The 16643-nt window shown below is 34.3% G+C and overlaps 3 protein-coding genes across 3 annotated transcripts; 2 read left to right on the forward strand and 1 right to left on the reverse strand.

The window, feature by feature from the left end:
* Window positions 1–974: 974 nt before the first annotated feature.
* Window positions 975–5061, forward strand: LOC110630059. Its single transcript, XM_021777370.2, has 3 exons — window positions 975–1704; window positions 3524–3610; window positions 3708–5061. The coding sequence occupies exons 1-3, from the start codon at window positions 1378–1380 to the stop codon at window positions 4791–4793; spliced, it is 1500 nt and encodes a 499-aa protein (XP_021633062.1). The 5' UTR covers window positions 975–1377; the 3' UTR covers window positions 4794–5061.
* Window positions 5062–6747: 1686 nt separating this feature from the next.
* On the forward strand, window positions 6748–11733 carry LOC110630558 (tetratricopeptide repeat protein 4 homolog). Its single transcript, XM_021778096.2, has 8 exons — window positions 6748–6952; window positions 7356–7568; window positions 7663–7854; window positions 7931–8131; window positions 8280–8360; window positions 10683–10803; window positions 11197–11289; window positions 11382–11733. The coding sequence occupies exons 1-8, from the start codon at window positions 6848–6850 to the stop codon at window positions 11453–11455; spliced, it is 1080 nt and encodes a 359-aa protein (XP_021633788.1). The 5' UTR covers window positions 6748–6847; the 3' UTR covers window positions 11456–11733.
* A 998-nt stretch (window positions 11734–12731) lies between these two features.
* Window positions 12732–15941, reverse strand: LOC110630252 (alcohol dehydrogenase class-3). The gene is made up of 9 exons (XM_021777654.2): window positions 15782–15941; window positions 15546–15682; window positions 14850–14896; window positions 14437–14762; window positions 14111–14193; window positions 13908–13983; window positions 13442–13599; window positions 13203–13364; window positions 12732–13103 (listed from the first exon to the last, which is right to left on the reverse strand). Exons 1-9 carry the CDS (start codon window positions 15813–15815, stop codon window positions 12987–12989), a joined length of 1140 nt encoding a protein of 379 aa, XP_021633346.1. The 5' UTR covers window positions 15816–15941; the 3' UTR covers window positions 12732–12986.
* Between the last annotated feature and the right edge of the window lie 702 nt (window positions 15942–16643).

Here is a 16643-nt window from a genome sequence, read left to right on the forward strand (position 1 = left end):
TCTATTCTTGTAGGTCCTGACTCAGCTCAGGGAGAATGAAAAAATCAACTGTTATTAAATATAATTTAAAATTTTAAGTCAATTAAATTATTATATTTTTATTAAAAGTTAAAAAATTTTAACATAATATAATGTAATTTTTTAATAATAAAATATTAATTTTTATAATTTAAAAATAAAATTTAATAATTTAATTATCATAAAAATTTTAGAAAATATATAGATATAATAAATAATTTTTAAAACATAAAAAAGTTTTACTATATAAAATTTTCTTTTTTATTAAAAAATAATATTCTATTAATTAAAATTTTATTTAATTATTAAATAATAATATATAAACATAATTAATTTAAAATTTAAAATTAAATTTATTTAACTATTAAATAAAAATACAAAAATTTAACTGTACTGACATTTTTATTTTTAAATGTTGACCATATAAGTTTTTGATTTCCAGAAAGTCTCCCATTCAGACACAACCACAACAGCACGCCAAGAGTCACGCAGACTGAAGAGACACAAAGCGTTCGTATCCATTTCCGTGTATTTTCCGTCGCTCTTCTGCTCGGTTTTTTCCCATCTTCGTTTTCCAAAGGAGAAATAGGGTAATTTTGTCTATTAATTATAATAATTGTAAAAAATATTACATTTTATTTTTTATGTTCAATATAAAAATAATGGAAAAATAATTAGATTTTATATAATTAAATAAAAAATTCACAAATTATTATTAAAAGGTTATATATACCTATATAATACTAACTAAATTGAGAATGTAATTTAAATTTTTAAAATTTTAAATTGTTAAATTTTGGTAGATGATAACTTTATTTTTTAATGATAATCAGCAGTAAATTTAAATAAAAATAAAAATAAAATAAAATAAAACTTGGCCTTTTAGCATTTTCCAAATCTGCCCTTGAAAAATCTCTACAAATCCATCCCTATCCCGCCCAGACCGTTTTTGCTTTTGCTGCTTTACTCGTTTGGCCCATAGCCTCACTCTCTCACTCTCTCACTCTCTCTATCAATTTCACATTCTCGCACTCTTCTCCTCAGTTCATCACAAATTATTTTCCATTCAAAACCCCTAAATTCCTCCCTCCGCTAGTATGGATAGCCTCTAATGTCGCCGTAAGCCATAGATTTTGTTGTTTCTTTTGGTCCTGAATAAAATTTTGCGGGGAGGAAATTCTTCTTTTTCTGCTGTGGATTTTGAACGAATCGAACCCTAGATGGACTTGCTTAGGGCGTTTAACAGATTTGAGCAGAGAATTTTGAAATCTTAGACTTCCATGGGGTCAGATTATCCATCTGTTTAATAGAAATCCGCATGATTAAACTTGGGTATCTGAGGTGGTTTCTGTATGTCAAATGGAGTCGAATCCCGTAATTTTTGATATCAGCTCTGATGAGGAGGCGGCCTTTGATGAGCCCAGAGGTGGAGATGATGACCATGACTGGTTGACTGAACTCCTCCAGACAGTTGATAAAGAAATCGCCTCCTCTGACGAGGTTATTGTAGTGGGCGAGTATAATCCTCCGAAGCCCAAGTCAAAGTCTAAGTCATCGAAACCGGTGAAAGATGTTGAGGATGATGATTGTGTGGTTTTGGACGGGGACCCAGATGAGCAAGTTGATGTCGTTGATGATACGGCCAGCGACGGTGATGATGTGCTTGTTGTTGGGCAAAAGGGACAGGTGTGTAATGCATATTATTGTGAACTGGATTACTGGATTTTAAACTTTTTATCACGTTCGTTGTCTGTGTTTGTGGTGGTTTCAATGGTGCAAATCTTCTATTCTGATTGAATTATGTAATCTTGGTTGCTTGCATAGTGAATTACTGAAAAATTGAAGTTCGGTTGGGCTATTTGGTGTTGATTTTTATTCTGTGCATATATAGTTACCGAATAGAAATAAAGTTGAGTTGATATATTTGGTTGTGAGGAACTTTTAATAGTCTACTGTAGGTCAATGTTAAATAAATTGCTGTTCGAATTATAGGTTCCGTCCCTTCTCTCGTTTTCGTTTCAAGTAACTTAGTAGGGGACGGTAAAGTGAGTTTGACATGGGTTTTGTTATGTTTTACAGGGACGTGTTTTAGAATGTTACCTATGGTCTGTGTTCCTTTTTTTGTTATATGACGTGCAGATGAGTTGGTATGTCTAGTTTAGGAAAATGTTAGATTAAATGTTAAGCTTACTTCTTGTTGATTTCTGTTAATTGATGCTGCTTCCTTCCATGATATTTAGTTATATGATCAATTGAGTATCCTGCTGGGAAGGTTTCTTTTACTTCCTGAAGCACTTGCTCATGTTCTTGTTCTTATTCTTATTCTTATTCTTTTGAGTATCACTTTTTGTTGTAAAACCAAGTAGAGATTTTTTTCTTTTACAATGCAACATTAATATGTGAGTTGTTGCATGGTGATCCAGATATCAAGGATGATATTTGGCTAAACCTCCAATTTCCATGGTATACTACGCAATTTTATATCCAGCTCGTTTGCATTGATGTTTGGTATGTGGTACGATTTTGCACTGTTCTATCCAATTATTTGTGAAGTGCTACTTGTTATAGCCTTGGAGGTTTGTTGTTCTGTCAATTGGCTTGCATTTTCTGCCGTTACTAGGCAAACAAACCAGTGTAATTGGAATTGGTATCATTGTTCAGTTTGGATGACAAACTGGAATGATAAATCTTTGGAGTTTACATCATTAGGCCGGCAAAAAAGTGGATAAGTCTCTATTGCTATTTTCATGTGTTAAGTTTTTTTGGCTTTTACTTTAATATCAAAATAGAAATAGATTTCAACCTACACTTCCTGTTGTGATATGCTTAATGCATTGGAACTTGCCATGTGGAGAAAAATTGAGCTGGTGAGGCACATTGATCTTGGGCCAGCCACTGCTTTTGCTGCATGTGAAAAATGGTTTTTCTTCAATGCTGCAGATTCAAAGGTTAAAAACAAGAGTTTCTATGTGTTTATATCTAAGAAGACATGGTACCTATCACAAACTCAAAGATGGCATAGCTTTTTTTTTTCTTTAAATGAATTTGCATACATAATATGTTAGTCTGTCATGTCCTTTAGACAGTTCAAACCTGCCATTCTCAACTACTATTCTATTGGATCAAAGTCCTCAGAAGAAAAGTGATCATTTAGATGATGCATATTCAGATCTATTTGTGTTGATACTGTTCCAAATTCATTGATATCAGCGGTTGTACATGTGACTGATATTATAAGCAAGATATGAAGTTTGTTGCTTAAGGATATTAAGGAGCATTAGTTTGTATTATAATATTTTGAATGCTTTGCTTTCTAATAATCAAGGTTAAACCTTCTCTTATTTTCCCCCCTTCAGAGTGAATCTTCTGGCCTGATATTACTCTTAAGCTCCTTCTCTCGTTTCCTTCTTGCTATCCTGTTTCTCACTCCTTTATCATCAGTTTGAGATTGAAAGTCTAATAATTATGTTTCTGATGCTTTTTTTTATTTTTATTTTGGTTGCAGGTTGCATGTAGAGACTATCCTCATCCACGACATCTTTGTGCTAAATTTCCTTTCAGTTCAACCCCACATGAAAGACACTGTGATTTGGTAATATCACTTGTTTAAACTTGGGTTTTTTAAACATACAACATCTGCTGTTTACTGTCTAACGGCTTTGTCCTACTCTGACTTTCCTGAATTGCAGTGCCACTGTTATGTCTGTGACTCAATTGCACCATGTGCACACTGGGGCACAGGTGTCTCCAAAATTGACCATTGCCATGCCACTGATAAACAGGAGATATGGAAAAGTCAGCGGGAAAATTTCAGGCTAGGAAAAAGGGCTTCATTACCAATTTCAAAATTTACTGATGTTCAGCTTCCTGGGGCAGCATCCGAACTTAACCAAGTCGCACCCCTTGATTTTATACAATTGGCACCCAACTTAGTGTCACAAAATCAGCTCTCCAGGCCTACTACAATTCGTGCTTGCTCATCTGCCAGGTTGAATACTCCAAATATTATAAGCCAGAGTAGAAACAAACGACCAAGATTTGCTCAGGGTAGAAATGGATTACTGCCTCCATCAGTTTCACAGCAGGCAGGCAGTATATGTAATACTGCCATTGTACGAAATAGAGGCCAACAATTTGTCTCCTCTAATACAATGTTTAAAAGGCCAGGGATCAGGGGTACTTTTGCCATGGAGCAGTCTATCTGTGGCTCTGTGAACAAAAAGAATTGTGCTCCTGCATCACACTATGCTAGGAATGCTGTTTCAATGGCCACAGCAAATGCTCAAATTCCTTCTAGGTGGCAGGATGCTTTACCCAACATGATTCCACACACATATACTTATCGGAACCCCTCTCAGCCCAACATGGGTAGTGCTACTTTAAATGTGGTGCCTTCTCGACCTGAAGAGTACAGTCAGCCTATTCCGCAGTCAATTGGTGCCCAGAACATTTATCAGAATCAAAGTCAAACTGGCATCAATTCAAGTTTTCCGGACTTTGACTTTGATCTGATTAGCAACTTCAGCGAAAGCAATCAGCAAGTTTCAGCTGAAATTAATCATCCGCATGGCCCAGGGTCAAACAAAGAGCCCACAGCTGACAAACAGTTTATTTCCCAGCTTGCTGAAAGCACTGAACTATATGAGGACTATGATTATGAGAGATGGTTGTTAGGCCAATCTGATGCAGTAGTCTCAGAAGATTGTGTGCCTGTTGATTTGAATTTGTTTTCTTCTGAACCTTGTGCTTTCGATGCAGGTACGTTTTTGTTTTGATTTGGATACCTATTTGTAATGATCTGCGCCTGTGTGGCCACAATTGCTAGTTGTGCTTTTGTAAGTGTGGAAGTGTGTTGATTCAACAGCCTTATCCCATTTTACAACACAATCACTACTGGGAAATGGGAATTGACCCAGGAAAAAAAAGAGAGCTTTTAAATTGTACAATCATTTGAGACTACAGGTGTACAAATTATCTATGAGACGACTGATTCTGTACAGAGGATGGCTGTTGAGTAGTGTTATATTTTTGTGGACCAAACAATCATGGCCTTTACTGTTGGTGGCTGCAGATTTCCCATCCCCCCCACCCCCTTGTTATCATATAAGATTTATATAATTCTAAAATGAGGCAAAGTGTGAAGCGTGGCCTTTCCAGCAACAGGTAGTCGCTTCGAATTTGCGGTAATTGGAACTTGGAAGTGTATTGATATTATGGTTTTGCCTGTCCTAATCAAACATATTTCAGTTTTTTTAATATAGTGTTACTTGTTTTTAAAAATGTGATAATTATCAATGCAAAAACTAATGCTCATTCTGACCTTCATATAGTGTATACATAACAATAATAATAATAATTAGAAATCAATTAAATTGTATTAAAATATATCTCAATTTTAATAATTATTTATCCATTAATTATATCACTAAAAAATAATAGACATAAAAAATTAAAAGATATGTTTTCAGAAATATAAAAACTAATTTTATTTACTAGAGATAAAAGATAAAAATAAAATAAAATAATACTATTTAATTTTTTTTAAACGATAGAAAAAGATAAACAAAACAACTTTTATAAAAGATAGATAAAAATAAATGAAAAGAATAATAAATAAGAATATCTAATAGTTCTTTATTAAGTGTAATTTTGTGCTCATTAGAAACTGATGTTCATGATACTAAAAAAGAAAATTTTTAATATTTCTTTTACAAAATACTTAATTTCTTTTTAGTCATAATTTTATTATTGACGATTATATTCTAACGTCTATTTTTTAAAATTTGTTGGGGTTCCTTTTTATTCTATTTTTAAATGGGGTTTCCTTTTCTTCTATTTTTATATGGGTTGAAGTTCAAAACTTTTACAGTTTTAATAGAAATTTATAACGACATTTGCATTATTGAGTTGAGTGAGCGTAAGAGGCAAATGCAAATTAGAACAAACGGATTCTGAGAACTCTCTTGATCGTGCAATTAGAAGAGGAAAAAAAAATTTACTATTTAGTTTATAGCGAAATATATTAGTTAATTTTTTATTTTAAAAAATATATTAAGAGATATTTTAAATTTTTTTACAAATGATTAATGTTAAAATTAATTAGTAATTTTTTTATAAATTTAAAAAATTATCTGGTGAATTTCTTTAAATCACAAGAAATCAATAATAAAACTCTTAAATTTAAATTATTTTGAACTCAACTTAAATATTAATAAATTTATAATACTAATAAATTTTAAATAAAAAATAATAAATTTAAAATTTAATAATTTTAATTAAATGAATATATATAAATTGAATCGTAAATTTATTAAATAATGAAATTTTAAAATTTAATGAGTGAAATATTTATAAATTTAAATTCGTAAAAATTAAATTCATTTATTAAATAAATATTATAATTAAATTTAAATTTAACCCATTATAAAAATAAGTCAAATTAAGTATTTAACGGTTTATTTATTAACCATTTCAAAAAAAAAAAAACGGTTTATTTATTAAATATAAAACACTAGTTGCTTGGGTAGAGGATGGAGAGGGTGCTGAACTAGGATGTTGTAAGGTCTAAAACTCCAACTAATAAATAGGAAGATGAAAGGGAGAATTTTGAGATTAGAGGTTTTGATATTGCACTTTTGTATAGCAACTAATGATGGGTATAATTGTACTAAAGTTTAAAATTTAGGGCAAATTTATTAAAGGCAAAAAGTTTGAGGCACAATTATAGAAAACGCAAAGTTTGGGAATTTTCTAGACGCGTTATAAGTCGCTTCCCCCGTCGAGCGGTCACTCCAAGTTCGTGTTTTTTGGCAGACAGCGAAAGCGAGAAATGGCGCTGTGGCTGGAAACCGGGTCTGAACCCAAAACGGACAGCGAGATTGCTGATCTTCAAGCTATCGCCGCCATTAAAGAGTCTGCTGCTCTTGAACTTAAGGTCACCTCTCTTCCCTCTCCCCATCGGTTTATAGCTATATTCTCAATTCAAACGTACCGTTTCAGTTCCCAATACTATTTCTTGAATTGAGTTTGGTTAGGCTGCAAGTTCTGCTCTTTTGTTCTATTTGTGAAGGAACACATCAATTCATCATTATAGCAAATATATGGCCATGCTTTGAAGTTCAACATCCGGAGGATTAAAAACTTGGTTCCATTGTTCTTTACTTTGCTTTAAGTAATCCACCTGATCTTGAAAGCTTTTTCAGTCAGGAAATGTTTTTTTATTTGGCTGAGGAATCACCTTGGATTAATAGAAAGAAGTAGAATTACCCTTCATCTTTAATGGACTTGTTCTTCTTCAAGTAATTTCCCTTGTATGATTTCTTCCGTTTATCTTACAGGAGCAAGGTAATAAGTATGTCAAGATGGGTAAAAAGCATTATTCTGATGCAATAGATTGTTACACAAGGGCAATAAATCAGAAAGTTTTAAGTGATTCAGAAAATTCAATTATTTATTCAAATAGAGCCCATGTAAATCTATCGCTAGGCAATTATAGACGTGCTCTGAAAGATGCTGAGGAGGCAATTAAACTGTGTGCAACTAATGTCAAGGTAATTATTTCTTTTTTCATGTCCTTAACCATGTTTAGTTTCTAAATAAAATCTTATGATTTTTTGCTCTACATGTATCTGTTGGTTCAAGTAGGCGCTTTATCGAGCTTCCAAAGCATCTTTGTCCTTGAATTTGTTGGATGAGGCAAAATCTTATAGTGAAAGTGGACTAAAGCAAGATCCAAATAATGAAGAACTAAAAAAACTTGCTAAGCAGATAAATTCACTGAAGATGGAACGAGATAAGCATGAAGCTGAAGTTTCCAAGGCTGTATCAGATGCTAAGGTTAGATACTTGCTGTTATGTCTATTCATAATGATGTAAAAGGTTCACATCTTTTTTGCTTTGTTGAAACTTTCAGGACCTTCTTTCTGCAATTGATGCTAGAGGCTTGAAGATTGGGAAGGCAATGTTTCGAGAACTTGTTGGATTAAAGAAACCAGTATTAGATAAAAGTAAAATTATTCACTGGCCAATTCTTCTTCTATATGCAGAGGTTATGTCCAGTGACTTTATTGAAGACTTCTGTGAGACAGACATGTTTTCAACTCATCTTGACATGATATCCTTTTTTAATTGATGTTTTAAATATTAAATCCTGTTTGTTAATTAATTTGACATTTGTGCTGTGGTCTTAGATTTATTGCATTTTCCAATCGTTCTAAGATTCTAATAAAAGTGTGCATATATGATCCCTTTAACTTTCTTACATGTTTTCAGAAAGCTGTCCACCATTACCATGGGACACAGAAAATAATTATACTCGTGAAGCTGTTGAACTCTACTATGAGGTAAGCTTTGATATATTTGCTTTATTTATTTATTTTTTTTCTTTCTAAGTATGGAATCTATACAATCTAGAAAAGCACTAACACTATGAAGGCTATATTGTATCAAATTGATGCAAACAAGTTCCCCTGATTTCTTGTATGTCAATCATGCAGGATTTGCTAATTCCTTGGCTGTCAAAATTACATAATTAAGTGTTTAGTCATGGCAAACAATTTTTGAGACCTGTTTGAATTTTTTATGTAGCTAGTTGGTCAAGTTACTTACCCCATCGAGTAAGCTATTTCAAGTCACAATAATAAGTTATATAGACTCACCAAGACACTGACATGGAGATAGTTAGTGAACTGAAATGAACAATTTAAGCAAGAAATGGAACAATATCACCCAAAAATTCATGTATTCCTTGTCCTTGAAGGTCTATTTCCGCCCACTTGGAGTCTGTGACTCTGTGCAACAAAATGTTGATGGTAAACCCTCTAGGATTAGATGTAGTTTTGTCACTTAGGAGTGTGCATTCAACATAAGGACCTTCCATCGTATTACAAACATCACATAGATAGAATGATCTGAACCCGGTAGTTATTTTTATCAACAATCAAAAGTGGAAGAAGATGAGGATTATAGAGTAAGTGTGTGTGTGGGAAGCTCTTCTCACGTTGGTTTTATTAGATAAAACAACAGTCCAGAATTAATTATTCTGACATGAGCCAACAGCTCCAAAGAAGGATCCTGAGCTGGTGGGAGACAACCAGAACCAATGAGATGAAGACTGAGATTGGAACACCACATGTAGATCTGAAAATATGGTTATATTATCTTTGTGTTTGGGTAAGTTACTGCAACAATCCTCCACATGTACGAGAAGGACTCAATGGAAATCATCCACTAGTGTGGTACCCATTGGTTTGAATCACAAATTAATTTTAATAAGTGAGAACTCAACTCATAAGGAATGTGATAGAATTAAAATTCTTTGAAAAAGAAATTCTTTTTTATGAAATTGGTCCAACCTAGGACCACATGACCTCTCTGAAATATATATGCTCTAGCAGTTTGGCACATTTAACGGCCATTCAGTCATCCTGGATAATCATGAGTGCTCTAGAGCTTATGCCTATTAGCTCATAGAAAGGGGCATCACCACCACAGTCACTTAGATGGTGTCTATTATTTTGGAGCATACCACAAGGATGCCCTTTCCAAACATTTTTAGAATCTCTTACTCCATGGGCTTTAGACTTGCATAAACAGTCACATGCTCAACCTACTTAATCATCATACTGCAGTATTACTGCTTTATATCATGAAGACTCTTCACTAATCATCTCATAGGATAGTGGGTAACAATAGAAAACAGAAATGGATGATTGTATAGAGTCCACATGCTTTTAAAGTGTTATCTCTACGTGTGTGGTATCAATGTAATCATCGCATGTAGTCTCTACTGTTTCAACATGCTTCCAACACAATGTGATTGTAGCTATCCATTATTCTAGGCAATCTAATGCCAAGAATTGTGATACCATCATACATATCTTTCATATCTAACTTAGATGCAAGGAACATTTTAGTATAAATTCACAACATTAATACTAGTCCAAAAAATGAACAATTCATCAACATACAAGCAAATGATTGCAACATTATTTTCAAATATATGCATTTATCAACATGATTAATGATAAAGCCACTGGATATCATCACATTATCAAACTCATCATGCCATTTCTTAATGCTTGTTTCAAGCCAGATAAAGATTCAACTAACTTGCATACTTTTTTCTCCTTTCAAATAACTGCACAACCATCTACATATGGATCTCCTCTTTGATATCATCATTGAGGAATGTGATATTCACATCCATTTGATGTGCAACAACTTTATATATAGAAGCTATGGTAAACAAAATCCTAATAAATGCAATGCTAGTTGTAGGTGCATATGTATCAAACTATTAACAATTTTTTTGTTTTTCGCCTATAGCCATTATCTATATCTTTATATTTATCAATATTCAATACTTTCATTGGGTCTCAACTTCTTTATGAAAAACACCCTAGTTCTGCAACCTGCTTGTAGATCAACTAACTCCCCTATATGGTTAGACAGGAAGGTGCATTTGATAGAACCAACAAAGCTAAAGACTTCAGTTTGAGACACAAGAATGTAACTTAGATTTAGGTTATACCTTAACATGGAGATAAGTTATTGCAACACCTATTATGTTGTCATTGTCCAGCTGTTTGTACCACTGCCTCAATTGGTAGCATGTCTTTTATATTTCCTCTGCATTTCTAACTATCCTGTTCTTGATTAATCAGGCTGGTTCAACAGCATGTCTATCCAAGTCGAAAATTCTTCATTATTTACTAGAAGGAACAGTAGGTGCTAATGCAGAAATTGTTGGAGAAGAGAAGGATACAAATGAGGATTCTATTGAAGGTAACTCTCTCCTAGTACTAGTTGTAGTATGTTTCTTAATCCCCATCTCAAGCAACTTCCATCACTTTTCTTTTTCAAATGAACTTTTTTTTTTTTTTAAATTATTATCATTTATGCTCTGACAATTAATGCTGGAGATTGAAATGCATCTCTCTGGCCTTTGCTTCTGAAGTTCTACTCTGCCTTTTAAGCTTTGGGACATATGTTTATATTTTTATACTCTCTCATTCTCTCCCCCTTTTGTAGTTACCGATTTATTTTTTGTATGCTATAAACTAATCACTAATCACTTTCAGTATGCGAAAGATTGAGATCTTTTGTGCATTAGTAGCGGTGGCTAGATGCGTCTACTACTTGCCTATTTAACTGAACTTCCTGTATTTACATTCTTAGGCACAGGCTCTTCAAAATGGGTAGAAGTAAATGAAAAGAAAACACTTCATGAAGTTCTAAAAGAACGCAACTTTGTTATCCCAGGAATTCCAGGTCTGCATTCAGTTCCTTTGCAAGTTTTTGTGTAGGCATAAGCGTTATTGTTATTAATTTTTAAAAGCTCCATTTGATTGGAATATATGCAGTTTTCTATGTCGTTTCAAGAAACTCCAACTTCTATAGAAAGTTCAAAGCTGGTAAATGGGCTCTTCCACCATGAGTCTCTTCCAGGCAAGCTTTCTTGATAGCACCTGAATATGAGTCGAGGGTCATAATTTCATTATCATCGGCAGGCTTTATTCATTGAAACTAAATGTCAAGTACCTGTAGCACCCTGTTTCTTCATTGTTAGTCTTGGGTAGGAAAAGCAAATTTACCGAAGAACTTTTTTTATTTTTAATTTATTATCATGATCCACTGTTTTTGTGTTCCAAAAAGAAAAATCTCTATATATTATATTTTTGGGTTTTGTGTAATGAATTCAATTTCCTTTCTCTATTGTTTATCTGTGGAGAATTTCAGTAATTTTATCTTATTTATGTTAGTCAAATAATTTGATCGATGTAGTTATTATAAGCTTTCCCGTGTACTTCTAGCTTTGTTTTAAAAAATTCATTAAAGAAAAAAAGGATTTCAAATAATTCGTTCATGATTATGCATGTTTTTTTTTTGGGGAATAATTTTGTTGAAGTTAAACTTCCAACAGTAGCTGTGGTTTTTTCCCACACCAAAGACCGGACATGAACCATGCAGCCTATATCTTGGCACCTCTTGTAGAACAGTGGAATCCTGCTTGCTGGGAAGAAAATGATCAATTTGCTTACGTATTTCCGTGATGCATCTCTTAAGCATGGAAAACAACATATAGGAGTGTGGGAAAGTAAGGATGTTGAAACTTTGGAACTTTTCAGAGCATTGGCAAAACTTCAAAATATTGTATGCTCTCTTAACTGAAGTTAAAGGAGTTCGGTAGATAGGGATGGCAGCGGGTAGTCGCGAAACTCAAACTTGTTTGGCATATGCTACGAGAATTACCCAACCCATTTCAAACCCAATTAGATAATTCTAAAGTCATTTAATTTTATAAGATTTTAATTTAATAATCTAATTAAAGTATAATTTAAAACATTAATTTGTATTTTAAAATTTTAATAATTAAATAAAATATTCAAATTTTATTTATTTAATATATAATATGTCAAAAAAGTATAAATATTATTATAGAAACATATCATTCAAACTCATGGATTTTGGCACCATCGCATATCAAAAGCTCTCCATTTCGCCATTTTTACAGAGACCTATTGTACTTTTATTATTTATCTCTCAATCCCCATTCTCCATTGTCATTCGCTTCAGTGTTCCTCATTAGTTCAATTCCATTTTTTTGTGCAATTTAATTCAACTCAGTTATAAAATTTCTCTTCTAATTATTGTGATTTGATTCAGAACCGAACTGAATCGATTACACAATTCCTGATATTTGTAAATCCAGATTAAAATCATCAGACCCAGGCTTCATTTATCACTGTTACAAACAGTGACATTAACATGCATTCAGCAGCACATGCAACTCATCCATGCTAATGGCAATTATCATATTTTGCATATTGGCTGGTTCTCTCTTATGAAGCGTAGGGAAAGGGTGGGGGGGGGGAGGGGAATATAAAGCATTCTGTTCCATAAAACACGATCAAGGCCCTAATAGATGACCTTAGATGATAAAACTTGAGCAGTCCTTGATAGTAACCTTAAACATGGACGCTAAGCACGCAACGGAGGCAGCCTCCTTCATGCATCAGATCAAATGCCTTGTTAATCTCCCCAAGAGTCAAATTATGGGTAACGTACTCATCGACCTTAATTTCCTGCAATAAGTCCAGAATAAATAGAGATAAATCTGTGAGCTTGTTGTTGGACATATAAAACAAATTAATATATATTGGGTTGGCATGACAAATAATTACCTTCTTCATGTATTTGTCTACAAGCCAAGGCACCTGTGAACGGCTCTTGAAACCACCAAAAGCAGTTCCTTTCCAAACACGGCCAGTCACCAACTGGAAAGGTCGAGTGGATATCTCCTGACCTGATGCTGCAACACCCACAATAACCGAGGTTCCCCAACCCTGAAAATTTCCAGGCATATCAGAAGTGGTCTGCAGATCCCAAACACGGTTTTGCCACCAGTTAAGGCGCTACTTACCTTGTGACAACATTCCAAAGCAGACCTCATTACAGAAACGTTTCCAATACACTCAAAACTGTAGTCAACACCACCATCTGTGAGATCAACGATGACCTGCTGAATTGGTTTATCATGATCCTTTGGATTCACAAATTCAGTTACTCCAAAATTCTTTGCTGCACAGTACAATTTACAAAAACTAAGTAAATAATATTAATATGAATATGAAAATTTCTGAATACCTTCTCGCCAAAAGAAAAAAAAAAAAAAAGAACATAGAGCAACAAAGGAAATAGAGAAAGGAAGAAGATCAATCAGTATTAACAGAATTGAGACCTCCTCACCCCCAAAAATGCAGCAGAGATGAGCACCTCTTTTTTATAACAGGTAGAATTTTTTAAGGATGAGAAAGAAATTTGCAAATTTACAAGCAAGCAGCCGAGCAACTGCAGAACATTAAATGGAAGGAATAACTAGAATATACCTGTATCAAACTTTTTGCTGTCTATATCTATGCCAATTATTCGTGAAGCACCAGCTGTTTTTGCTCCCTCTGCAACCTATCAGTAAAACTAAAAATTGTCAGCACAGAAACAAGCCTAGATAGTTCTATTATCTGGAGACAAATTTACTAAATAGACAAAACACAGAGAAAGAGAAAGCTAGATGCCCGCATGCATAACTTACTGCAAGACCAACTGTTCCAAGGCCAAAGATGGCAACAATAGACCCAGCTTCTACTTTTGCTGTGTTCCAAACTGCTCCAAGGCCTAAAGAACCAAAAAGTGTTACAGATTTCTGTGTGCATACATGACATGTTGCTAAAAGAATTTCATTTGCTAAGATGCCGAAGAAGAAAATGACAACATAACGAACAGAAACAAAGAGGTGATGGCAGAGTAGAACATACTATGAGTTGCATTTACATTTGTTTTCCTTCCCTATCAATCATATAAAGGAGCATAACTTGTGAATAATCATTGGTAAAGTAAGCAAGTATTATGAATTATTACCAGTGGGAACACCACAGCCAAGAAGACACACTTTCTCCAAAGGAGCTTTTGGATCAATCTTTGCAACACTAACATCATGTACAACTGTGTACTGGCTGAAAGTTGAGGTTCCCATGAAATGGTAAATAGGCTTTCCATTTATTGAGAATCGACTCTTGCGATCATTCATCATGATTCCAACACCAGTAGCTGCACGAACCTTGCCACAAAGATTTGTCTTCCCTGATTTGCAAAATTTGCATTCTCTGCATTCTGCCTGGTAACAAGGGATGACATGGTCACCTGGCTGAACCTCAGTCACCCCTTCACCAACACTTTCTACAATCCTGAACCAAAAATTCAACCAAATCTCTCTTTTAGGAGAAGATCATACAACCCATTTAATATCCAAATGATTTGCATGATATACATACCCAGCAGCCTCATGACCAAGGATACAGGGGAAGAGGCCCTCAGGATCCTAGAACACAGATACAGTCAGATAGTATGCAGCAACCTCAAAAATTTGAAAACAAAAAAATTAAAAGAAAACAAAATGAAGTAAACATTTTACTTTCACGTAAAAAAGCTCCCAAGTCAATATCCATGTGGCAGGACAGATTATTAAAACACACACACACACACAAGCACACACTCAAATCGCCATAGACTGGTATATGCTTGTAATAGGTCCCGATAGGCAAGGTAATTGCTAATCTTTATCTTAATTGCATTTCAAGCTATCACCAAATATAATGACATTTCAGCTGATCAACAGTCAAGGACACTTCCTCTTTTTTTCCCTCCAATGTTGCATAATGATAAGTAAGATCACCTATAACAGAACCATCATGAATTCCATACTCTATCTCATAGATAGATATAGAATTCTGTGCAAAGCCGTATTTGATGAAAGTTGTACGGCTTCATCAAAACACCAAACCATCCAATGTAAAGACGGTTTCAGTGCTGGATTGAGAAATTTTCAATGATGGTTCGGTTGACAATGATCAGCCAGTAAATAAAATCATCAAAATCGTACAGTGCAATGCCTGATAGGATACATGCAGAGTAACAAATCAGAAAGCACAAAAAGCATTAACAGAATATCTAAGTGTATATATCTATACCTTTCCACTCCAAGTGTAAGCATCGGTGTGGCAAAGAGCAGTGAAGAGAATCTTGATTCGGACTTCACCGGCTTGAGGAGGAGCAACCTGCACATCCTCTATGACCAATGGCTTGTTGGGCTCCCACGCAACAGCAGCTTCATTCGCAATCCAAACAGATCAAAAAACCCAAATCACAAGCGTTTTACAAACAGAAAAAAGTCACACAAAATCAAGAGAACAGATAGAGCAAGTACCTTTGCAAGTGATCACCTGACCCTGAGTAGCCATGGATGCGAGAGACAGAGAAAGGGAGAGAGATGACAAAGGAGTGGAAATGGAGATAGTGGAAAATGGGGATTGGTGGCAACGATAGCTATAGATATTTTATAAATTAAAAAAAACAGAGAAAGAGAGAGAGAGAGAGAGATCGGGTTGGGGTCCATTAGGCGTCGGTGGATGATTGTGGCATGAATGGTGATGGTGGGTTTGGTTAGGTAGCCCCGAGCCATTGCCTGAGCCTGTGGTATTTAGTGGGCTTATAATAACTGCTAGTGTTTGGGCTTCCTGAACCCTAACAAAATCAAAATTGTGCAAATCAAGGCCAGCCTGTGCCACATTTTCTCTCTTTTTCTATGATCCATTTACAGAATCACAGAAGGGATAAACATCAAAAAAAATTTATCGAATCAATATCTGATCCAATTTTGGCACGTGGGTATGCACGTGCGACATTCTAATGACAGAAAGAAGAGGACGAAACCAAAAACGTTCTTAGTTTCTTTCATCCTTACGATCCAAACACTGACAGTGCTTTGTCGGTACGTCCATGGTCATCATCCCTTCTCCCCTTGGTCAAACAGTCTTTTGCACTCTCCAATTATCCTTTGCCACGTGTTCCCATTGGAGTTATTATCTTTTTTTTTGGTCGAATTGGAGTTATTATCCAGTCAGCCCTTTGACTAGAGTTTAATCCTTTTCTTATTGATATTTCTTGCATTGTGTGGCTTTAATTTTTTGGTAATTAATTCCTTCCATTAAATATTCAATTTTGGATAAGACCATGAAGAGCTCTATTTTTCAATTATACTCTTATTTTTTACTAAATATAATAACTAT

This window comes from Manihot esculenta, chromosome 13 (genome assembly GCF_001659605.2).
Source record: "Manihot esculenta cultivar AM560-2 chromosome 13, M.esculenta_v8, whole genome shotgun sequence".
NCBI lineage: Eukaryota > Viridiplantae > Streptophyta > Magnoliopsida > Malpighiales > Euphorbiaceae > Manihot > Manihot esculenta.

Bases quoted from the DNA above. Each gene is read 5' to 3' on its own strand.
- LOC110630558 (XM_021778096.2), top strand. From the start codon at position 6,848: ATGGCGCTGTGGCTGGAAACCGGGTCTGAACCCAAAACGGACAGCGAG. The intron at 6,953-7,355 runs GTCACCTCTCTT...TTTATCTTACAG, and splicing joins CTGCTGCTCTTGAACTTAAG to GAGCAAGGTAATAAGTATGT. The intron at 10,804-11,196 runs GTAACTCTCTCC...TTACATTCTTAG, and splicing joins AAATGAGGATTCTATTGAAG to GCACAGGCTCTTCAAAATGG.
- LOC110630252 (XM_021777654.2), bottom strand. From the start codon at position 15,815: ATGGCTACTCAGGGTCAGGTGATCACTTGCAAAG. The intron at 15,683-15,781 runs GTACTTGCTCTA...TTGCGAATGAAG, and splicing joins TCAGGTGATCACTTGCAAAG to CTGCTGTTGCGTGGGAGCCC. The intron at 14,194-14,436 runs GTAATAATTCAT...TTGGTTCTTTAG, and splicing joins TGGCTGTGGTGTTCCCACTG to GCCTTGGAGCAGTTTGGAAC.
- LOC110630059 (XM_021777370.2), top strand. From the start codon at position 1,378: ATGGAGTCGAATCCCGTAATTTTTGATATCAGCTCTGATGAGGAGGCG. The intron at 1,705-3,523 runs GTGTGTAATGCA...TTTTGGTTGCAG, and splicing joins TTGTTGGGCAAAAGGGACAG to GTTGCATGTAGAGACTATCC. The intron at 3,611-3,707 runs GTAATATCACTT...CCTGAATTGCAG, and splicing joins ATGAAAGACACTGTGATTTG to TGCCACTGTTATGTCTGTGA.